This window comes from Trachemys scripta, chromosome 5, assembly GCF_013100865.1.
Source record: "Trachemys scripta elegans isolate TJP31775 chromosome 5, CAS_Tse_1.0, whole genome shotgun sequence".
Classification (NCBI taxonomy): domain Eukaryota; kingdom Metazoa; phylum Chordata; order Testudines; family Emydidae; genus Trachemys; species Trachemys scripta.
In genome coordinates this window covers 19,730,972-19,756,491 of record NC_048302.1, presented here as the reverse complement: position 1 = coordinate 19,756,491, position 25,520 = coordinate 19,730,972, and the positions used below count along the sequence as shown (strand labels likewise).

The 25,520-nt window shown below is 38.5% G+C and overlaps 1 protein-coding gene across 1 annotated transcript in view; it reads left to right on the top strand.

The window, feature by feature from the left end:
- GRID2 (glutamate ionotropic receptor delta type subunit 2) overlaps positions 1-25,520 on the top strand; it is a 1,042,513-nt gene that overhangs the window by 726,815 nt on the left and 290,178 nt on the right. Inside the window, exon 8 of the mRNA XM_034772953.1 lies at positions 1,118-1,237. Within this exon, the coding sequence (XP_034628844.1) occupies positions 1,118-1,237 (120 nt within the window). The remainder of the gene's footprint in view (positions 1-1,117; positions 1,238-25,520) is intronic.

Sequence of the window (25,520 nt, the reverse complement as noted above, 5' to 3'; positions counted from 1 at the left end):
TGGCCTCTCAAATTGGCACTCTCAAAGTGCTTTTTTAAAAAAAACTGGGCTTAGTATCAAATGTTTAGTGAAACTAGAAATCAGGTGAGTTTCCAGGGGTTTAAGGTTTCGATGTACATATAAGCTTTTCTTATTATGCAGCTCCAGGTCAGCAGAGCTTTAATAGGAGGCTGAACCATGTATGTGGTGTTGAATTATCCCCTGGCATGTACTTCGAGTCAAGCTATGATATATGTAGCATTTTCATCCCTAATCCTTCCCAATAAAGACTGATTGCTTCATCTCTGCTGTATTGTCACCCTCATCAGCCTTACTCAAAAATTGCCTGAAAGTACAGTGCATTGCTGCTTTTCTTGCATTCACAGTGCTGGAAAGGAGCTATCAAGAATTTAGAGAAGTCGGTTGGTTCCGCCACACAAACCTGTAATCCTGAGGGTTGGGCAGGTTGCTTGGGGTCCAAAGGAGCCAGTGTGAACCTTCGCTTCAAACTGAGTCTGGTTCCAATCTGAGTCCTTCTTGGAGTAGGGGGTTTGAAAAATTTCAGTTAACTCATTTTCAGTTCCTTTTTCTTGTGCATATGTACTTCAAGGGTGAAATCCTGATCCCATTGAAAGCAATGGCAAAACTGCAATTGACTTCCATGGGACCAGGGTTTCACCCCAAGTTTCTCTTTGGGACCAAAATCTGGAATGCAAGAATACCATAATTAAGACTATTGTTTACCCTGACTGGAAGCAGAATGTAGATCTTGCAACAACAAAAAACCTATTCTAATGAGATTCTCATCTAATTGTGCAGACTTGAATGTTACAGAGATGACCTGAATAAGCACCAAGTGTCCAATTCACTAATGTTACTTCAGTTTTACTCCTGCGTAACTCCACTGAAATAAATAGTTTCACCAGTGTAAAACTGGAGTAATGCAGTGATGACTCAGGCCCAAATAACTTTTGTTTGCATAGGCAAACTGGACCTATTGAGGTTCACCTTCTGCTTCTATTTCTGTCTGTTTTGCATAGCTAGAGCATAAGTCCCAAGTGTGAATATATGTATGTATGTATATGTGGTTTAGTTGGATACTTTTGAGTTTTCACTCCATCTTCTTTATTTCCATCAGGGTGGAGTGAATGGCTTGACTGGAGAACTGGAATTTGCAGAAAATGGGGGGAATCCGAATGTCCATTTTGAAATTCTAGGGACCAATTATGGAGAAGATCTTGGCAGAGGCATCCGCAAGGTAAGACTAGATACATGGAATAAAAGTCTAATTTTTGCGTGATTTACAGTGTGTTTTCTGTCCAAACAGCAAAGTATTTGATTGCAAATGATAAAACAGGCTATTAGACTGAAAGAAGAACACAAGTGGAAAAAAAGTCTTAAACTTCTGGGTAACCTTATGGTTCTTTATTGCAAGGAGACATTACAATAGGTTATGTCTAACAGGGGAGTCTGATTTAATAATGCAGAATATGTTAACCTGTTGGTAGTCCTTCCCAAAAGAGCAGTGAAGCCTGTTCTGTAACAGCTACAACTGCTTTCCAAAACAGTAAGTTTTACACTGAAATGCTTACAGAGTAGCCAGTCGTACACTGCAAACTGCATAAGGTCTGAATGAGGCACTATGATTGTTAGATGAATAGAATTCATAGCTATAGAAACAGAAAACCTACTGCAAAATAAAGTATTATAGTACTTTAGTATCTCTGTTTTTCTTGTAATAAGCAGAGAATGATTTAGTAGAAATGACATTTTATACCATAGATCTCCAATAAGAACAGGTACTATGAGTACTAGACAGAAGGAGGCCTCATGAAATACCATGACTCAGATTTTCTTTAGGAGAATTGTTTCAGTCCCAAGAGAAATAATTTATCTTGGCACTTGGGTATTGCTACATTTCCTGCAGAGAAAACTGTCAATGGGTAAAGATGGTATGAAAGATGATAGAAGTAAATCTTTGGTTGAGATGATGTTGGTATCTTGTTTTTAGGCAGATTTCTTCCAAGTGATTTGAGGTGGTAAATATAGAGAGACCTACACAGTACCTCTTAGGCAAAATCAAGACTTCTTGGGAGCAGCTCTCATTCAACAATTCAAAAAAAAAAAATTTCTGATAGATAACATTGGGACTGCTTGCCATGTTGTACTGGACCACTTTCTTATTTCACATAAGTGAGGGACATGAGGTGGCTAAGTTAGAGCAAGAGGATGGAGGAAAATGTTTTACTTTCAGTGTGAATAAAAAAGGGAATCTGGTCACATGTGAAAGTCAATGCGTGCTCAGCTATGTTGTTCACCTACATACATACTACGATGAAAGGCGCAATATGAACCCAGGAGAGGGGAGGTGTGTCCACAGTCCTGAAATACAACTACCTGCTTCTCTACCTGTTCCAGCAATGGAATTGTTATTCCATTCATGTTCTGTCAAGTTTTGTGCCATCATTTGTTGCGGATAACTTAATGTACACAATGTGTGTAGCCATATCACCTTGAACAGAGATTCTGTGGCTGGATCTTGTTGATACTTGGATGTGTCCTTGACAAAGACCCTGAGGACCAAACTATTGGACCTTTCCTTGTTCTCTGAATAATAACTTGAGTCGGATTTAATATTTCTGAAATTTGTTTCATTTATGTATTTAAAGAACTATTTAATTTTAAGAGCAACAGATTCATCTTTCCTCTGAACATCCAGTTGTCTTTATTTAACTTAATTAGTCAACTTGGACTCTTTTGTAGCTGCAAACATGTTCGCTTGAATATTGTGTTCAATTCTGGTCTCTCTCTCTCTCTCTTTCTCTCTCAAAAAAAAGATAGAAGGGACCCAGAGACAGGCAGTGGAAATGAACAGATGCACAGAGAAACTTCTATATGATGAGAGATTTGAAAAGTTTGCTGCAGTTAAGTTTAGAGAGGAAACTCATAAGAATAGGCGTAATAGATGTATACAAAATAATTAGCAGTGCAGCGATGAGCAGCTGGGTGTTCCTGTACTCTTTCTCATAATATAAGGACAAGGAGACATTCACTGACACTGAAAGAGAATGTATTTAAAGCTGGTCAAAGAAAATAATCTTTCTACCCAGGACAAAATTAACCTGTGAAACTTATTGTCACCAGATCCAGTTCTGACAAGGACCATAATAGGATTAAAAAGAGACATGGACATTTCGATGTTCTTCTTTTCAATGTATTTTGTGCGATGAACCTTTATAAGTAATATAAATCTCATTTGGTGTATATGCCTAACTAGTATCTTCTTACAGTTTATAAGAAACTTCCCCTGTGGGCAAGTTACTTCATAAATGGTTCATCCTTACACTTTTCTCTGCAGCATATGATATTGACTGCTGTTAGACACAGAGTATTAACTAGATGGACTGGTCTGGCATTTTCTATGATGCTCTGTAAATTTGATAATTATACTTGCATAGGCCGTTTAAAAAGCAATTACACTAATTCAATATAGATAAGGTAAAATAATATATTATTTATATATTTTAATTGTCAAGCGATTTAAAGTATCATCCTTTGATACCAGACCCTTACTACTTGGAGCTAGATTTGAGATAATATTTTCATGTGATACTGTCCAGATCACAACATTGCTCAGTTGATCGTTTGAGATTATTAACCAAAGTTCATATTTATTCTGATTTAACTTGACTAAAATTGTACTTAATGTCCTGTAAACAATGTGTCAGTGTTGAGTACACATCATGATAATTAGAGGACTCAGATATCTGTGTCATCAGCACACTAATCAAAATCCACGTCATGTTTTCTTATAGAGGACCCAAGTAGAAGCATATATTAGGAACCACCTAAAGCTTTGCGTTTCCCTTTTTCAGTGGAAGCAAGTGCACATAGCAAGCTGACTGATATTTCTAAAAAGTGTATTCCATTTTTTGGGAGCATTCCTTAATTAGCATGTTTTATGTAGTTGTAGGAAAGGATGGAGGGTGAAATCATGGTAAATGTCCCATTGAGTTCAGTGGGGCCAGGATTTTCCAATAAATTAAGTGGGTGAAAATCAATGAGATTTAGGTGCCTACGTCATTTAAGTGCCTTTGAAAACTTTACCCACCTTCAATTATTTATATCCATAGAAACTTCTTAAACTGTTCGCTTTAAAAAACCTTATAATGGCCTCCTGGCTTTCTAACAGACACATCAAACCATGTAGACACCATTCAGCAATTATTTCGTAGAAGTATCCTCTGCAAAACCTTAATGGGGCTGCTCTGTCATAACTAAAAATCAGTCACAATATTGGAAAGTTCATGTTCATGACAATGGAGTTTACTGTGTGAAGAGGCCTTCATCCTGAGAAGAGAAACACAGAAAGCTCTATTAATAAATGTAGCAACAGGGTTTTCTATCTACTCCTAAAGAGTTGTCTTCTGTGTACCACTTGGGATCTGTGAATACCACAGTCTAGCAAAGTCGTCCTGAGTAGATGTCCTACACACAGCACATGGCTTATAGGCTGGCAATGTCTGGTGCTTGGGATACAGTAGGCTGACCATTACTAGATACTGGATCAGTCAAAGCTAACATGGTATGAATGTCCTAAATGAGCTATAGAAGGACTCTTGCTTTTACACACAAAACTGTTGTTGGAACATGTGCTGTGATAGATATTTTGAATGGGAAACACTGTAGTATTTTTGACATTTGTCAGTTGGTATTTGACCTTTCTGAGAGTATGTATTTTTTGACATTTACTTTTCAGAATGAGGTGCTTTTATCTATACTACTGATATACAAGCTGCTATTCTTCTAAATAAGCAGCCAACAAACAAACAAATGAACAAAAGGAGGTTGAATACTGAGAGGAGAATTGGTTTGTGTGATATACAAAAAAGCTCTGCAGGAGAAAAATGTCTTGTGTTTCTCCCAGCATTCCTGTTATTCAAAACAGGTTCCAACTTATACTTCACAGATTCAAAGATATTATCTCTCCCAGTTCTTGAGAAAAGAAAAATTTTCTATTTGAATTATTTGCTGCCTAGGGTTATCTATAATGCCTTCTGCATTTTTGCCTGCACCTACAATTGTACGATCATTTACCTTCACCCTCCATACCTGCTCCTTGCACTATCCCATTCCTTTTTCCTGGCTACTCCTCTCATCACCTTTTCCCCCTTTTGGCTTTATACTGCTCCCTATGCATAAAACTGTCTCCCCATCTTTCACTCTCCACCCCTCAAAATCTTCCTTAAACTCCAGTTCTCCAGGCAGGGCCCCAATGTAGGGAGCATGTCAGAGGAATTCAGGGATGGGAAGGGGTCAGGAGGAGGCATGTTCCATAGGGATTGTGGAAGCAAGAAGCACAGGTTAGAGAAACCCCAGAGCTACTTAACCTGAACCCAGGCCAGTTCCTCTGAGAGTGAAAGAATGTGAACACAGTGGCAAGATTTATTTTCACTAAGGATACATCTGTACTACAAATACCCAAGTTAGCTTTAATCTCATTAGCCAGAGTACTGGGGCAGTAACACTACGGCAGCACACATTTCTGTGTGGGCTAGCCCTATAAGCATCCAGATTCTAGACAGGCTTGTACAACGTACATGCTACTACTTCTTCACAGATCTGGTACCTGATCTAGCTAAATTAAAGCTAGCTTTGGTATGTCAACGCAAGCGGCAATCACACCCCATGATTGTAGTACCCTAATTGTGAAGGGCTACTACATCTACACTTGGACTGAGGTTTTTGATTCCCAGTATTGTAAACATACTTGCACTAAAACGCTAAAAATTATAGTGTAACTGTGGCAGCACTGGCTAGCCACCCAGAGTATGAACCCTTGGGATCAAGGACTAAATGTTAATTAATTAGAATGGCTTTTTGATCAAATTGGGTTCTGGTTGAAGCCATTTCATTCACTCCTACGGTGGAGAGGTTTCAAGGTTTAGTATTGCCTGATCTGCAGACAGCACTGGTTCTGTAGGAACATAAAGGAGAAAAATAGACAATCAAAAGAGAAAAATAAAAAGAAAGTGTGGAAAGGTAAAATGTTTGTGTTGTAGACTGATCCAGACTGAACCAGGGAAGATCAAGATGATGCTAATCAGAAGAGGTAAACACTTTAAGAGCAACAGTACCTCACTCTCATTTTGAAAGCATATGGTCCCAGAAATTAAGTTCCTGTGCAGTCTTGGGATTATGAAAAACTCATAACTAAACCTGGAAAATACAATTGCGGTTGTTATGGAAGGTCCTTCCATCTTAGGATAGCGAGATTATATTCTTCTTGGATGATGATCTGGTCACAGAAGTTCATATATTTGTCACCTCCATGCTGGGTCATTGTAACTCCCTGTTTTTTGTCTTCACTGTAAGTGGCAGATGTTCAGAACTTCTGAGAATCAAGTCACTTTTATTTAGGTGTCTAAATATGGATTTAGATGCCTAATTTTAGGCAACACTTTTGAAAACTTTGGCCTTTGATTTTAGTTTTAAAGCTCTACTCCTGAGTACTGCAAAGAGGAATTTTAAAACTGAACTGAAGCTTTTAAAGCTTCAGAAGTGACTGCAGGGATTTTCTTCTTAATGGAAAGAATGCAAATACTCAGGCAACAAGAAGGTGAGTCAAACATAATACTTCAGGCCCTTGCAGATTCTCATGGGATTTCTAGGGCATTTGAAATAACGTCTCTATATTGAACAATTTGTCAATCGTGCTGGTCCATCTGTAGTTTAGAAGGAAATAGCAGCTACAAAGCATTTTTTTAAAAGTCTGACAAATATCCTGAGCCCAACATGAGTCATGTGATTTGAGAGTATGGAAGGCATTTGGTGGTAATGCCTGACAAATCTGTAATTCTTCAATCATTCTGTCAATGCCAATGGTAGCACCTTGTTTGCTGATTCAAAGAATGTGTGGTGCTTGCACACACAATCTTTTCTTACGTTTCCATTTAATTGATTGGCGGGATTACTCAGAACAACATACAATTTCTGTTTTTGTTCAAATCAGACTGTTGTACTGTATTTCTATTCCTGAGGGCTCAATTGGTATCTTCTACAGTTGATATAAATATGATTGTTTTATTAGCTGGAGAGGTATTGCCATGTTGTCCACTTTATGATCTTTCCTTATGTTTACAGCAACAGCATTCAAATAATATATTATAATAATAAAGACCGGATGCCAAAATTATTCTCTATTGTAAATTACTTTCCTAACCAGTTTTTAAAAAAAAAGTTATGAGTCCTTATTCTTATTGTCCTTGTCTTCATTAGGAGAAAGAGTGGGTTTTGCAATATGTCAGCTAACACAATTAACACGTCAAAATACTAGCATAGATAAGGCATTTATAGTTTGAACATGTTAGCTAGCCGAGATAAACTGTAAGTTCCTCTGTGTTAAAAATACATCTTTCACTCTCGTGAACATAGGATAGCCAGTTTTCTGTGTGCTGTGACTGATAAAAAACAAACAAACAAACAAACTTTTCCGGCACTCTATACTTCTGTCTATGAACTGGCAATAGGATATGTCAACATTTCTTAAAGTTCAAATGCAGTTTCATAATATGAATTCAACTTGCACCATTTGGAGCATTGTTGTGTGATGTATTATTTAGTGAATAGAAAAGAAACTGTGCCGTATCTGAATGTTTTCCCTCTAGCATGGATAGCAAGGCAAATTTACACGTCCTGCATCTTGACAGGGGGTTAGACTAGATAACCCTTGTGGTCCCTTTTAATCCTATAATTCTATTAATATGTCATCCTCTCTCAGGCACCTATCCATCAAAGCACTTAAGCACACGCTCAGCTTTATGTACAGAGGTAGCCCTATTGAAATGAACTGGATTACTCTGAGGCTCAAAGTTAAGCATGTGCTTAAGTATTTTGATAGTCCCAGTACTTGAGGGCATGCTTAACTTTAAGCATGAGTAGTACTATTGAAGTCAATGAGACTACTTACTGGCTTAAAGTTAGGCATCTGTTTATTAACTGTGCTGAACTGAGACAAAGAAATAGCATTTTCTTCTGGCATTCATTTAAGTGCAGTGTGTTATTTCTGCTGTTGAATGAAATGGTGCACTTTTTTTTTTTTTTTTTTGCAAAAGATTCTGTGACTTTTCTTTTCACGTTTTCACACCCCAAAATGGTGTGCCCTGCTGAAATTTCTGGAAAACATCAATTTGGCTACAGAAACATAGAGAAATCTGAAATTTTGCATGTCCTCAACATGAAAACAGTTTTCTTTGAAAATGGGCTAGTCCAGCTCAAAAATGCACTTGTTTTTCATGAGAATGGAAACTAAATGCAGATGTGACTCTGGTCCAATCCAGAAGTGAAAAAGCGCTCTTACCCATACTCAAAGATGTTAGAATGTCTAATTATAGCTCTAGGGTGAGGAACAATACATTGGAAACTGTCTTTTTTGACTGATCACTTTCATTAAAAATGAGGCAATGTACTTTATATGTCTTAAATTATATAATTCCATATTTTTATTCAGTTTGTTCATCATACTGAAAGTTTTTTCCCCAGAGGAAAAATTAAGTTGTCTTGGCAGCAAAGAACAAGAAAAATTTGTCTTTCTCCCTTCTAATCTGTTATTATTTGCCTACAAATGTCTTGTGACAATGGAAACTTGAGAATGATTAGTCAAAATAAAAATGTAAATCCTTCTAGAAACGTGTGTTGGTGGATTTTAGAAAGATTTATTTTGCATTGCTATCCCTAGGGAATTCCTGGTATTATAGGTATATGGGTAGTTGTACTCTTATTTAAATCAAAGTTAAGGACAACACTCCATGGAACACTGCAGAACTTTTTCCTTGTTTTGAACAAAAACCTAATTAGCCAAATATGCCTTTTTAATTGACGGCAGTAGCTTTAATTGGATTAAAATGATAGCAGCAAAAAATTTAAAGTAACAAAATGAATTGAATTAACATAGTGGATGAGTCCTTATTTACAAGTTATATCCATCCTCTCTTCATTTTTGAGTTCCTTTGGCAGCTTCATATCTGGCTGCAACTGACTGCCAAATTGACCAGTCTTCTGAATTCTGCCACATAGAGTATTCTAAACCATGAAGGTGTAGTAAGCACTTACAGTCACTGTAGTTCTTAAAGCTGCATACCCCATAATTTTGACCATATGTCAACTACCATTTCTCTCACTATGGCTTTTCTGTATTAATATTGGATGGGGTGGGCTCCCATAAATGTGCTGAAACTGCTAGCAAATTCTGCTGAGTTGAGAGTCTCAAATCTGTAAAATCTGACTATTAACTTTGTATCAGAATTTAGAAGGCAGGGAGTTGCAAAGGTCTCTACTGAGTATCCAAAATTAGTTCAGAATTTTGCACTCTACAAAATCCTCTGCCACGTCTAGCAGGGTGTAAAGGAAGGAGTCACTTGCTCATCTTCCTGTTATTGGAAATACTGCACCAAATTGTGCAGCTGATGGGAGAATTGGAAGAAAGATGAAGGAAAAAAGGCAAGGCTAGTTGGACAAGGGTCCTTATTTTAAATCTGTAGTAGCTCCATTGATATGTGCATGGAGGTCAATCCCTGACTTGGGGAATGTTTGGAAAAATGAGGGGCTGGTGTTAGAGGGAATTCTGCATTTGTCCAGGATGAAATTAATGATAATGCTCATTGGCATACTGGATCTGTATAGTAAATACTCTCCAAAAATGCATCTTAACCTACCAGATAAAATAAGTCAATATTAAAAACTAGTCCCAATATACACATTGAACTTGGTCTAAAAGCAATAAAGGAATTTAAACAAATATTGATCCTAATTATGGGGATGCATAAGTTTTCATTATAAATTCACATTTTTAGTCTGCGTTCCATAACTAGAGAATGGAAAATGGGTTGCCCTGAAATTAACCATATCTACTCTGAAGGCAAAGGAGAATACAGTATTTCTGCAGTGTGAAGAAAAGTGATCTAATTGTTTTTGTGTTAGAAGTCATTACAAATTACCTTGACTGAAAATGTGGCCTTTGTCTACAAGCTTCTACAAGCTCAGAAATAGCTTGTTATTACTACTTAGAATTTGCTTTGCGTTTAACCTTCCTTGAAAACATAAGTGCCAGTTATATTTGAAACAAATGGGCTGAAATTTAGAAAAGTTTTTAACGATTTTTCTTCTAGGTGGTTTTGAGTCTCATCCTGCTCCCACTGATTTCAGTGAGGCCAGTTAAAATTTATCTCAATATGAATATTTTGCCATGACTTCTGCAGGAGCAAGAGCAGGAGCGGGCACTATGGTCATGTATACACTAGGGAAATTTTTGCAAAAATTTCTCACTGTTGGGAGCCCTAGTCCAGAGGAACCACAAGCTGCAGTTGGCTTTTAAGGCACCATGCTGAGTAGTCCTGTTTTGAGTGGGGTTAGCTAACCCTGTGCTAAAACCTCTGGTGGCTGCCAGGCGTTCACGTACACCAGAGATTCCAACATTGCACTGAATCAATGGTAGCACGAGTCAGAAATTTTTGCAGCATTTCCTAGTGCAGACGATACCAGTATGTCTGTGACAGCATGTTGCACTCTGGTTGTAGCTTAAAAAAAAAGGATCATTTTATAGGTGACAGATAACAGATGTCTTTCGTTTAGCTAAAATAGTTGAGGCCTGTATTTTTGGAGCCCACTGAGGCCTGTATTTTCAGCTCTGCAGATGTGCGGGGCTTGTAAGGAAGACGTGGTATCCTGTCTATATATAGGTGAGAATTATTTCATTCACTTTATAATGTCGAAAAAAAAATTCAAGAAAACTGTTCAGATGTTTAGCCTCATTGACACCTACAATGTTGTTCTCAAACTCGTTAATAAATTAATATTTTAGTGTCAGACCCAGGGCTACATTTTCAAAAGCAACAAATGACTTAGGAGTCTAAGCCTCATTTTCAAAAGTGAGGCACCTAACAGTGCAAAGAGGAGCTTAGTGGTATTTTCAGATTAACCTCGGTGCCTAATTCTCATGGGAGTTAGGTGCCATATCTCAGTGCTTTTGAAAATCCCACCTGGCTTCCCTCTGCATCTTTAGGTGCCTAAGGACCTTTACAAATCTGACACGTAGAGGGCCTAATTTCCATTAACTTCTCAATTACTAAATCTGTTTTGAAAATGGGTTTTAGGCTCCTAAGTCACTTTAACACATTTTACATTGAGAACATTTTACTCAAACTCTCTTCAAAATAGACAGGTATATTACATAAGTACATTGCCTTTTGTCTTTAACCCAAAGCTCTATTATAGGGGCCCTCTCGATACGCCTGTAATACAAACATTTGTTCTCTTTTGGAGAAAAAAAAATGCTTTAGATGTAATGAGACCTTTGCTGTGTATACGAATTTCATATAATGTTAATGTTGTCTACACACTGGATAAATTGTCTCCCTATTTCTCATTGTGTTTATATTCTGATGTGAAGTTACACACACATGGAGAAATAGCATGGTATCTGGGTACTCCTACTTGGCTTTATCACCGTTTTCTTTATTTCAAGTGTTATTTCAGTGCAGTTTGGGGAATATGACTGATCTTAGTTTTAAATGCATGACTGAGGAGTGATATTGATGATGTGATAAAAGTTAAGACTTCTGATCACAAAATACATTCTGTAAATGTGTCTTGGAGTTATCCTTACGAAAAGGGCTCTGGAACCCCGACCACCACCATTTGTGCAGCTGTACCATAATGAGTCATTAAAGCCAATGGCCATGATTTTGAAGACTGGAGCGTAACGTTTTCAAAAACACCTAAGACCCATTGACTTTTGAAAATGTTACTCTGGATGATTAAGTTTAGGTTCCTAAATCCTGATTTTTCAAAGGTGCTAAGCTTCCAGGACCTCCCACTGTCTTCTGTGGACGCTGCTGGTTGCTCAGCACCTTTGAAATCAGGCCACTATGCACTAAAGTGTAATCATTAAAGCCCTGTGCAAACTGTACTTACCTGGCTATTAATTCAAAACCATTTGGAGTTTTAAAAAAAAAAAAAAAGATACTGATTGACATCATGTGCTCTTAAAAGCAGAATTTCCACAATTTCAGCAACAAGTTTCTAGAAGAAAATGTTTATAGAGAATATAACAAATAATTACTATATATTAGACAAGAGGAAATTAACAAATGTTAACCAGTTTCTCTCTCATATGATTTTTAAAAGGTTACCAAAAAGAAAAGGTGGAATTACCCAAAACAGTAATGAAAAGCAATTTCAGAATTTCATATATTTTAGTACTTAGGAACCTGCAGAACTTTTAAAGATTTTAATTTCATTTGGAAATGGAGACTTTGGTGAAGGAGAGCATGTCAATTTCCCACAACAAGCAGTAGGATTTAAGTGCAAATAGTTTTGCAAAATTAGAACTGATCTCTTATCTTTACCATACAGGTGGTTGTTTAAATAAATAGATAGGACAAGAGTGCAAAGTGAAGTTCAAAATTAACTACTGTATGTTTCTTCCATAGCTTAATTTTAGCTATGGGGTGGGTGGATTGTTTTATCCATAAATAAGTTGTTTGACATCTTCAGAACTTGTTATTAAATAGGAATAATCCAATTTTACCAGTTTAAAAGAGTTTTCTTCTCTGTAATTTCCTGCTCCTTCTGCTCTATTCTTTTTTATTTATCACTGTAGACTTTGTTCCTTTGATTTACCCCTCATTTAAACTAGCATTTACCTGAACCACATGCTCTTCCTTGCCCTTATCTATCTTTTTCTCTTTTCTGTCTTTGCATTAGCTTTTAACTAAAAGCAGGGGGTAAAAGCTTGTGTGTAAACTGTGCCAACTCAACTATTTTCTCCTTGCTCCTAGTGTGTAGTAATTTTCTGCTGGTTTAACTACTCTGGCCAGTGAGCAGAGGAGGGGTGAGGAGCCAAGACTGTTCCCCCCAGCTTTTCCCCTACCTGCTCAGAGAATGGAGTAAGCAGGTGACTAGCCTGGACCTAAGGTCCAGGTAGCTTTCATAAGTTCTAACCTCCTGTGTAGGTGCATAGTCTAAATCACAAACAAGCTCTTTAGTCCAACAGAGGGCCAAGATTCATATTCTCTGTAGCTTCAGCTAGAGGCTTACTGCCCTCACCAGGTTCCCAAGAAGTTAAATCCCAGATTCCCCAGTAATGATTTGGGAGGGAATGGGTCTTCAGCAGCTACTGACTAGAGTTTTAACATAACAATGTGTGTAGCTTTCCATTTTTTAACGAACTGTGAAAAAGTTTCCTCTTCCATTTATTCTTGCTCTGCTTGTATATATTAAAAGCAAGCAAACAAACCTGCTTTGTTTCCAACACCAATTCAGGTTGCTGAATAACAGCAATATTCTTGCTGTCACATCATTTGCAAAAATGCCACCACTTAAAAGCACAGAAATCATTAGCTAAGGACATCAGAAATCTTAAGTTGCCCAAATAATAAGCAAATTATTCATATCAAGTATAAAGTAATTCATAATTTATCACACCTTCACAACATAACACTGATTCAGAATGAATACTGTTCTTTTAAAAACAGCACAAATACCTTCTGAAAAAGAGAGACAAAATTATGTATATTCAAATTAATGACATACAGTGTGACAGCACTCATTTTTCCTTTAAGTAATTGTCTGATGACACATTGCTTCTTATTGATTTAATATGTAAAAAAAATCTTAATTTGACTGCACAAAAGAAAAAATGTAAAATAAGAAAAGATGTAAAATAACCTATAAACTCAGGGTCCAATCCAGTTCACACTAAACTCATTGGCAAAAATACTTCCTTTTAAATAATTCAGCAAGATTAGGCCCCACAACATCCACAACAAAAGTCATCTAAAATTTTGTTTAATTATAATATATTTTCTTCAAGTATAGCTAGTGTATGAATTTTTAAGATGATATATGGGAAGTTTGGAGGGTAATTAAGTTATTTGAAGTTAGAGGGATCCAAGGAAATCTTAGCCAAAAGTTGAAATGTACAGTCAGGATAATTTTTAAATTGCCTGTAACTCAAATATCATTAGATATATCTTCTTCATACTTTGGAGATACATTTTACTTGGCCTTCATGGTAAATAACAGAGATAATTTCAGACTGGAAATGAAGTGCAGATTGTTAATAGTAAGGATAATTAATCATTGGAACAACCTATTAAGGGATGTGGTGGATTATCCATCGGTTGCAGTCTTTAAATCAAAATTGGATGTCTTTCTAAAATGTATGCTCTAGCCCAGTCAGAAAGTAAAGCCTCATGCAGGAATCATGCGTTGATATTGTACAACCTGTGCTATGCAAAAAGTCAGACTAGATTACTATAATGGTTTCCCGTGGCCTTAACGTGTATCACTCTCTGAAATCTGGCAATTTATGACCAACTAATTTTCCAAGCCATAATAGGTGGGATGATATAGGGCTTTATAATGGAAGTTGATTGTAGCCTTAATATGGGAAAGCTATTGCCTCTCCATAATTCACCACGCTACTCACACGCAAGGTCAAAAACAGATTTTCTAGGAGCTAGTGGATTCCTACTCAAAGTTTTCCTTGTTTTTTCTAGTTTAGGTGAATCAGTTTTGTCCTTTTTCCTGATGTCCATTAAAGCAGATGCCAGTGTCTGCATACCTGTATGCATCTCGTCTGTGTTCATTACGATCAACCCACATTCCAGGATAAGAGTCTCTATTTATTAAGTAGTAAACTTTATATGTGGGTCTGTGATATTCTAGCCATTCTTCCTAATTTTAATCCCTCTGGATGCACCACAATTCTCTGACACGTTTTAAAAATTTTGTGGCTGTGTTTTCCCTCACTATCCTGTCTGTCCTCTTGAAATTCTCATGCTGTACTCCGTATGCATCACCATTAGGCAATTTTACTTTTTGTTGTCTATATAATTCACTTACTTCAGTCTCTTCCTCTTCCTTATTCCTCTGTCTCATGATTTGCCTCTTCACTGTGCTCCACTGGGCCCAGGTCTCCCACCTCCTTGCACTAATCCATCTCTCACCAGCCTCTGGCTCTTGTGCCATAGTTTATTAATCAACCCTATTAGTCTGAAAGGGAGATGTACTGCTTGGATTATACAGATCAATTTGCAAGTGAAATAAGGGGGAATATTTCAACCTATATTGGTTGGAATATGAAGCATGAAACCATATATCGATGTAATATTGACTTGTGCACAAAATGTACTTGTTTGCATAAATATATTTGTTAGAGAATTATTCTTTGTATGAATTTTAGCATTTCTATTGTAGTTCAAAAAATTGTTTTAGATATATGTTTGTTTGATGGGGTGAGCTCCCCACATTAGCCCTGCAAGAGCTGGGTTGGGCTGGGTGGGCCCAATCAGCTAATTAGGCTGGGAAAAGGGGAGCTTTAGGCCGGAGGCAACTGGTTGGAGAGAGGCTCACCTGTGCAGGAACAGGCAGGGCCTATAAAGCCAGGTGGCAGGCTACAGACTGAGCCTCTGAGAAAGGGCAGTCACGCCCTGGAAAAAGGGAGGAGTGTTTGGGGGCTGCTGGGAAAGGCTGCAGGAAGGCAGGCAGCAGTCACTCCCTGGGAGGAGGGTTCTTGGAGCTGGTGCACCCAGAGAGAGAAGAGGAACCAGAGAATAGGAAGCAATCCAAGGAAGAAGCAGTGAGGGCAGAGAGTGGAAGCCCAGAACTGCTGAATTGAGGGTCCCTGGACTGGAACCTGGACTAGAGGGCGGGCCTGGGTTACCCTACCAACCATTGAGGGTGTGGCATTGGGGCAGTGAACGTAGGGTGACCTGGTATCCATTTTTTGAACCATGGCCAATGGGAGCTGCGGAGGCGGTGCCTGCGGGTGAGAGCAGCATGCAGAGCCGCCTGCTATGCCTCTGCCTAGGAGCCAGACTTGCTGCTGGCCGCTTCCAGGGCGCAGCGCGGTCTGCAGTGTGAGGAAAGGCAGGAAGCCTGCCTTAGTTTCCCTGCTACGTTGCTGACTGGGAGCCACCAGAGGTAAGCCCACACCCCCTGCCCTGAGCGGCCCCCCCCCCCCCAAACCTGGAGCCTTTTCCTGTACCCCAAACCCCTCATCTCACGGCCCACCACAGACCCTGCACCACCAGATAGACCCCTCAGCCCCTTGCACTCCAACCCGCTGCCTCAAGCCAGAGCCCCCTCCCACACCCTGAACCCCTCTACCCCAGCTCCCAGCCTGGAATCCCCTCCTGCATCCTGAATCCCTCATCCCCTGCCCTACCCCAGAGCCCGCACCCCCAGACGGAGCCCTCACCTCTCCCTGCACCCCAGCCCCAGTCCAGAGCCCCCTTCTGCACCCTGAACCCCTCATTTCTGGCCCCATCCCAGAGCGTGCACCCCCAGTTAGAGCCCGCACCCCCTCCCGCTACCCAACCCCGTGCCTCAGCCGAGTGACAGTGAGTGAGGGTAGGGGAGAGCGAGCTACCGAGGGAGAGGGAATGTATTGAACGGGGGTCAGGGCTTCAGGAAAGGGGAAGGGCAGGGCCTTGCGGAAGGGGCGGGGCTAGGGTGTTTGATTTTGTGGGATTAGAAAGTTGGCAACCCTAAGTGAATGGGAAGACTGCCTAGGACTGTTGATGGACTGAAGGGGGAACACTGAATGACCTAGCCAGAGGGCTAAGTCACAAAGAGGACACTGCAGGTCCTAGATCAAGACTAGAGTCAGAGTGACTGCATGCAAACTGCAGATGGAATAGTCAGCCTCAACAGCTAATACCTAGAATGACCAGGAGGAGGTGCCAGATCGGGGGTGAGTGGAGTACCCCATGACAGTTTGTTTATAAAAGAGTACTGAAAATGCATATCAATATTTGATAGGAACATTTTAACACAGCATGCTGGTTTTTGTATACATTGATTTTGTTTTTTTAATCTGAGAATGAATTCTATATTTTTGTGCTTCATAATACTTTGGATTTTAAATGTAGTAGTACTATGTTTATGAACCATTAATAGTATGTGTGATTTCTCCGTGGAATACACTAATCTGAAGTTTCTTCAATCACAAAGTGTATTTTAAACTGTGTATAATATATGCAATTCCAAACATTTCACATGTAAGAAAATGAACATTTTAGTCATCATCTAGCTGGGTTGCATATGCCACAGGTAGGATTGTTGTCCAGCTTCCATTCTACACATTTGTTTATACCTCCTATAAAGTAATTCCTTTTGGGATGATATTTTACATGTTCTGAGCCAGGGGTGTGTGTACATAGGTATATGTACGTATGTGTAGATTTTAAAGTGAAATAATTTGAACTGTTCCTGAGTTCAAGTATGGGGAGGAGGCAGGCTTTTCCATCTGTTTCAATTATAATTTTTGCACTGGGATAACTAAAAAATTGTTGAACCTATAAGTTTCAAACTTGTCTCATTTTGCTGGTCTTGTTAAGATTTAAAAACCAGATTAAGCTTGAAGAAAAGCGGTTCAGTAGTATTAAAAGTACTATTGTTATGAAGGTTTAAAACATTGATTTAATATTTTACAACTTTATCTTTGTAATGCTTTTAAAGATTCCCAAATTTATTTGTTCCTTTTGCTTATTTGTATTCAGTAGTTACAAGATGTGCCTGCACATTGCCCTAAATAACATACAATATACAGATTCCCCAATCTTGCCAAATAAGTAATAAATTCATCCTCTCCTAAACAATCATTGCAAATTAACAATCACTCCCCTACCCCATTTCCTCTTTTCCTATTCCAACTCCTTTTTGAATCCTTGAGAGAACATCAAGGTCTTCAAGCCTGTCCTAAAGGTCAGTAGCTATGAGCCCTATTGGACCAAAGGAAGCAAATCCTGAGATGATGTACCAGTAGCCCCCTTCTGTTTAACAAAGGGAACTGTCAGCTCAAGCACCTCAGCTGATGTCAGTTGCCATGGAATTGCAGAAGAAAGGAAGTTGCCATGGTATTGCCTCTCAGATGATTAGGTATATTTAGAACTTCAGGAATGTATAAGTACCTTGGGGATACTTGCTACACTTAGGGGGTTGCAACTGGAAACGCAGTTTAAGTCAGTGCAAATCACTGAATGTGTGTAATGTACTTTCTGTAAGACCCTGAAAATGAGTCTCTGCATTAGCTAAAGTGTTCAAATGGTCATCAGGTGTAATGGCTGCACTGAGTATTATTATTAAACATGGTTATTAAAGTAGTGCTGAAGGGCCAACCAAGAACAGGGCCCCATTGTGTACAAACAGTAGAAGGTCCCTGCCAAAAACTTACAATCTAAATAGATAAGACAGACACAGGGTGTGGGAAGAGGTATAACCTAAGCAGAGTGAACAACGTGATCATAGCAAACATCCTGCTACTTCCATGAGTTGTGTGTGTTTTGGGAGTGAAGGGGGTTAATTAGGAGAGAATAAACTGAAGGAGGATGAAGGGAACATGGCAGGGAAAAAGGGGTTAAAAGGGGCAGGTTGGAATGAAGCTTTGGTGACAAGACTGTGAGAGAGTGTCTTAGAGCAAACAGACAATCATCAGAGAACAGAGAAAGTCCAGTCCAGGTTATGCCATTCAGTTTTTATGGGGTTCGTTCATGCAAACACCCAAGGAAAAAATCTGCTTGTGAAGTATGACAGAGGTGTATTCCGAGGTCAGCAGTGGTTTTGAATGAGGGAGAAGTTTCAGTTGGTTATGTTGTGAAGGTGTGATAAATTATGAATTACTTTATACTTGATATGAATAATTTGCTTATTATTTGGGCAACTTAAGATTTCTGATGTCCTTAGCTAATGATTTCAGAGAGGGCTTCTTCACTCAGTGGGTCATTAGCTAGTGGAATATACAATCCATGAAGGAGATTTTACATCTGCTAAAGATGGGTCAAATTCCATGGTCCTTATTTAAGCAAAATTCCGACTGACAGCAGAATTTGTCTGTGTTATTGAAGTGTGACATAGGTATTTATGGCACATTAATATCTCTAGGTATTATCTCTGGAAAAGGAACATTTCTGCTGCAAAAGGAGGAGCTGTTGGAGGGGGACTTCATTAACATTCTAAAATGTAAAGCTTTTTTGTTTTAAGATCCTGTCTACACTAGTCAGATAGCCATGTTTGAACACAGAGTTTGAGCTCTGTTTAAATTTGGGTCCAACTAAAATACTTCCAAATATGGTTTGCTGGCCAGTTTGGGCAGAACCATTCTCTTTTAAACCATTTCCAAAAAAACACTGAACCCTGATCCTGACTTGGCTTTTCAAATATAGCTCAAAACTTAGCATAAACAGTGTCTAATTGATTTATGGCAAATTTAACAAGTTTATTGATATGTATAATCCTGAACAGTTGTATTTATTTGCCCCAAGACTCAGAGGAGCATTCTGATATAACATGTCGACCGCTGTCTGGGAGCAATCAGCTGAGCTCGCCCCTACTTCTACCTACTGGACTGTAGATGACCTTGCACCCTGCTTGCTTTGGCTGTACCACTTTTAGTGTCTGAAGGAGAGCAAACATAAGACTGCCTAAGTGATGGATACAGGATCTTCTCACAGGAGAATACAATCTCCATGTCACTTTGTGTCTGATAGACCTCCAATGGATTGCATTAAACAAAGATTCATGTGCTGTATACAAGTACATTTAGCATCCCTAGATGTTGGAGCACTTTTATTCAGTCAGAAGAGATACTTGTGAATTTCACACTAAATTGATTCCCTAGCAAAGGTCTTTGTTTCCTTTATAATTCTCTGCTATTGCTCAGGGGAAGAATAATATTACAAAGAAACTAAATTAATAAGAGACCAATAGTCCACTCTCCTCTGTTTAGTGAGGAATAATTCATTGGTAGTGTATGCATTTTTATCATCACATATTAATATATTCACTGTTAATGTATGCATTCTGTCATACCCAATATTATAGCTCAGTTAGAGCTTAGTTCCTCCATTCAATACTTCTGTAAGTATAGTCATTTTTTTCACATCCAGTTTTTATATTCATTCCAGATTATATTAAACTTTTCGTACCTGTTTTCTAATGTCTAGACTCTGAGTTGGTCCATTAGTCATTAGGAGCTGTTTGTTTTCCAGTGTGCTACCTTAACACATTGGAACAAGTCATTTCGGCAAAAGAAATTTACCTCCAGGGGAAATGAAAACATCAATAAAGTAAACACAAAAAGCTATGAGAATGTCAGTAAAATGTTTTTTTCTTCACACTTCCATTTTGGTTTGTTATGCTTTTGATTTGTATTAGAAAGAGTGGGAAATATATGTATATAAAAAAATCACGTCTGGTTAGAACTCTCAAAAAGAAGACATAGGCTACTGCTCAGCTCTTCAAGATGAATGGCAATATAGAGTGTAATTTTCATGTTTTCACTTTTAGCATATCTGTAGAAATGTGATTGTAATAAATCCAAATATTCAAATGCATTGCATTTGATAGGTTGTGTTTCATCAGTGCTGTCTCTCCTTCTGCTCAGAGAGGGAGAAAAATCTTCTCTATGTGAGGCAGAACGATATCTTCCTTTAGCTGCAATGAATATCACCATTTAAAACTAAAATGTAGATTGCATGTTTTTATAATTAAAAAGACATGTGAAAGATGAAAAGAGGGAAGGAAGTGTTGGATCTCTTTGAAGCATCTCTGTTGTTCTTCTCACAAGTGAAGATCGACAGACAATAATTTTCAAGCTTGGTGAGGCACTAATCTTTGTTCAAAAACAGTGGAGAAAAAGCATAACGAGAATGCTAGAAAACAAAATGAATACAGCAGCGTTCAGCCAGCGTGTGATATTTTTTTCCAAGTCAAGGGGACACCAGTGAATTCAGACTTGCAAGAAGCCATTGACCTGAAGGGAAATCTCAATTCTACAAAGATGGCAAATAACAAAGCAACCCCAAATTTTCTACAAATGATTTTGGAGAACGTCAGTTTAAGCCTGACAGATCTAAAAGTTATGGGGATGTCTTCAGGCAGGAAAATGGATAAGCTCACGTTCTCAAATCAGTGATCTGGAATTGAGAATGTAGAACCACAGTTGCTTCAGTGCACCAGAGACACTGAGACTTGGGAAGGGCTGGTAAAGCAATCTTCAAAACTGCAAGTGGTGTTCTTGAAACAAAATAAAGCATCTGGGTAATTAGTACAGAGACCAATATATCCATGTCCTAAAGGAGTCAGATAGCTGAAGGTAAAAACAAGCCACAAAACTGAATCCAGCTATAGATGCTGTGTTTGGATGAATTTAGATATAGAAAAGAATTCTTATTTCAAAAAAGACGTGAAGTTTAATCTGCAAAACTTTTCATTTTGCTAGAAGTGAGTCCTCAAGCACAACAGACACATTTTTCTCCTACTTAAGCAGACTCTTCTTGATTAATAAATAATTCAGCATCAGCTGAATGCCTTGCAGAATTTAAAATAAAATACTGTCAAGACTTCATCATGAGGGTGGCAACTATAAAAGTTTATCACGCTGAGCTTGGCTACTTTCATGATTCAGCATTTTTCACTCTCCTCTGCTGATCGAAATCAGAACTGCTTGATTGTGTTTCATAATCCTTAATAGTGCTATAGTGAAGGAAATTCTCCTGCAGTTCCAGTGGTAGAGGCTTGTGCTTTTGGTGCAGAGGGACCCGAGTAATATCCCTGCTGTTGCTGTGAGTAGGTGGCTATTGTCATGGTCTCTAGAGTGCCTCAGAGCTATGATTGCCTGTTTCAGGGCAGACTGTCAGAAAAGAAGGGCAGACACCCAAACTGGTGGTATGTTCTGTAAATAGATTTCGGCAAGCCAGTAACAAACGTGAACTGGATCACTATACCAATCTTACCATGGAGTCATTGGCAGTCCCCTTAGACTATCCAGTCTATCTTGCTCTTGCAATGCAGACAAACTGAACTATGTGATAAAAGGTTATTAAAACCAAAATTAAACCAGATCAGGTTTCTCCCGGTCCCAAGATAGCAGTCACTTATCCCACCCTCTCAATTTATCAACATCCTTCTTAAATTGTGGACACCAGACTCGGGTTTTAAGCAGCAGTCACACTAGTGCCAAATATAGAGGTAAAATAATCTCTCTGCTCTTACTGTTTATGCATCCAAGGATTGTATTAGCCCTTTTGTCCAGAATGTTGCACTGGACGCTCATGTTCAGCTGATTATCCACCATGACCCCTAAACCCTTTTTTTCCGAGTCACTGCTTCCCAGGATAGAGTTCCCCATCCTTAAAGTATGGCCTGTTTACATTTATCCATATTAAAACACACGTTGTGTGTAGCTTACCAAGCAATACAGATCTCTCTGCATCTCACCTGTTCTCTTAACTATTTATCACTTGCCCAATTTTTGTGTCATCTGCACACTTCATCAATGATGATTTTATGTTTTCTTCTAGGTCACTGATAAAACTTGTAAATAATGTAGAGGCAAAAAGTGTGGAATCGTACTAGAAAGACACCTGCTCAATGATGATGCCCCATTTACAATTGCATTTTCAGACCTATTGGTTAGCCAGCTTTTAATCCATTTAATGTGTGCCATGTTAGTTTTATATGGTACTAGTTCTTTAAACAAAATGTCAGGAGGTATTAAGTCAAATAGCATAGAGAAGTCTAAGCATATTACATCAACACTATTCCCTTTATCAACCAAAATGGTAATTTCATCAATAAAAAAGATATCAAGTTAGTTTAACAGGATTTATTTTACATAAACACATATTGATTGGCATTAAATATAGATATCCCTCCTTTAATTCTTTATTAATTGAATCCTGTATCAACTGCTCCATTATCTTACCTGGGATTGATATCAGACTGACAGCTCTGTAATTACCAGATCATCTCATTTACCTTTTTCAAAATATTGGCACAACATTAGCTTTCTTCCAGTCTTCTGGAACTTCCCGAGCGTTCCAAGTCTTATTGAAAATCAATGTTAATATTTCAGCAAGCTCCTCAGCCAGTACTTTGGAAACTCTTGGTTACAAGTTACTGGACCTGCTGAATTTAAAAAGTCTAACTTTTAATAGCTGTCATTTCGCAGCCTCCTGAGATACTAATGGAATGGAAAGAGTGTTATTGTATAATATGATTACATTTTCTGTTCTCCCCCCCCACCAAATACAGAAACAAAATATTTATTGAATACATGTGCCCTTTTTGAATTATTGTTTGCAGTGGTATTTTAGCCATGCCTAACAATCTGTTCACCTTGTGCTTAATTGTGACATTCTGATTACCTTTCCCAAACCTGAAGAAGTGTTCTGTGGAGCTCATAAGTTCATCTCCATCTCTTCCACTAACAGAAGTTGGTCCAGTAAAAGATATTATCTCACCCACCTTATCTTTTTCTACATTATTATTAACTCTACCATTTCCCATCTAGTAATGGACCAGTACCATTGTTAAGATTGTTTTTGTTCCTAATATACTTTAAGAACTCCATCTTATTGTCTTTTACTCTGCACATCATATTGTTCTCCTTGTGTTGCTGTGCTTCCCTTATCAATTTTGTATAATTTCTAGCTTCTGGTTTATATAAATGAATATCAACTTCCCCTTTCTTCCATTTGTTATATATTTTTATAGCTGCCTTAATTTCCCCTCTATACCAGGTCGTTTTTAAACCAATGCAGCCTTCTTTCTTGATTGTGGCTTTTGGTGCAGAGGGATTGTGGATTGGGGCATCTAGTAAAGTGTTCTTAAATAATTCCCAATTCTCATTCTCATTCTTCTGATTAAATCTTTTCTCCCAGCTGATTTGGCTCCCGTTTATTTCCAGCTTTGTGAAATTCACTCTTTTAAAGCACCAAGTATAGATCTTACTGGTCTGGAATTTATTCTTGTTCCTAAATTACCATTAATCTTTAGTTCTGTGATCAGTCCCTCTTTATCTGTCAAGACAAAGTCTAATATAGAATTCCCTGTGTCGGATGCAACACTTTCTGAGTTAAAAAATTGTCATCTATAATATTTAGAAATTCGAAGGATGTCTTGTTTTACTACTGGCAGTAGGAGACCTCCAGCATATTTCACTCAGTCTGAAGTCCTCATGATCATGCAGCTTTTCCCCCGCTACACATTATAGAGGTGTGTGTAAAGAGCTGATATTCCTGTTCCTTAATGTGATTTGGTGGTCTATAGCAGACACCAACTAATACCCCATCTTCTGCTTTATCTGTTGGATTGATTCGTAAGGATTCAGGATAATTTTTTTCTGAATTATCAGTGACTCGGATTTTATCAGTCCATTTTTGACAGAGTGCTATTCCCCCTTCCTTTTTGCCCACTCGATCCTTCCTAAATACCTTATAGCTATTGATATTACCTTATAGCTGAATATTCCACTTATACAAGTCATCCTACCAGGTTTCAGTAATACCAACTACATTGAATTTATGCTCCTAAATAAGCCATTTCATTTCCTCTTGCTTGCTAACCATGCTCCTAGCATTGGTGTATAGGCAATTAAATAATATCTTCTCTTCATATCCTTCGGTTCTTTGATTAATTTTGTTTTCAATATCTTGATTTTATGCTTAGTGTTCATATCTTCCCTCTTTTTACTCTTCCCTTTTGCTATTAGTTTAATGCTTTCCTGACTGCTTTAGCCAGCCTCTCCCAAAAAAGATTGTTTCCCCTGCTACTTACATGGTGAGTTTGGAGGACATCCAAACTATACAGCCCTCTTTCCCTGTAGAAGGTGGACCAGTGTTCCACAAAACAAAACCCCTCAATGCTACACTGTTTACCTAGCGTGAGGTTCATTTCCAGATTCTTCTCTCTTCCTTTGCTCATGGGACAGTGCTGTCTGCACTAATTATTACAGTATTTTGTGAGTTGCCACATTGGCATCTGGTGGATGGCTTTGCCTAAATACTTTTCAATTGGAAAACAGCTATTCCTGTTTTTAAAGTTAAGGTTAGATCTATGATTTGCCAAATCACTGCAGAGGATTACGGGTGGTGTGTGAAATGAAAATCAAAGAATATATGGAGCAATCTCTCGGAGTTGCCATGAAAATTTATGAGCCCAGACACAAAATCCACTTGCCTGCCCTTTGCTATGGTGATAATGAAAAATCTAATGATATTTTACTTGCCTGCCAAAACAATTTACTCATCCTCTGCTAACTGGGAAGTAGAATTTTTTTTAAGCTTGGCATGGAGCCATACCATTTGGACTTTCATGCTTAAGATCTCATAAGTTAAGTAGAGTTGACATTAGTAATCACTTGGATGGAAAACCTGGTTCCTGAAGAAATGTTGGGATTCAATAAGTGGCATGACACTCCTTCTGAGTTAGCACAGAGCCAATGCTCCCATGCAGGGCCAGCTCCAGGCACCAGCTTCTCAATCAGGTGCTTGGGGCGGCCGCTCCGGAGAGGGGCGGCCCATCCAGGTATTCGGCAGCAATTCGGAGGACAGTCCCTCACTCCGCCTGGGAGTGAAGGACCTCCCGCCAAATTGCCGCCGCAGATCGCGATCACAGCTTTTTTTGTTTTGTTTTTGTTTTGTTTTTTGTTTTGGCTGCTTGGGGTGGCCAAAACCCTGGAGCCGGCCCTGCTCGTA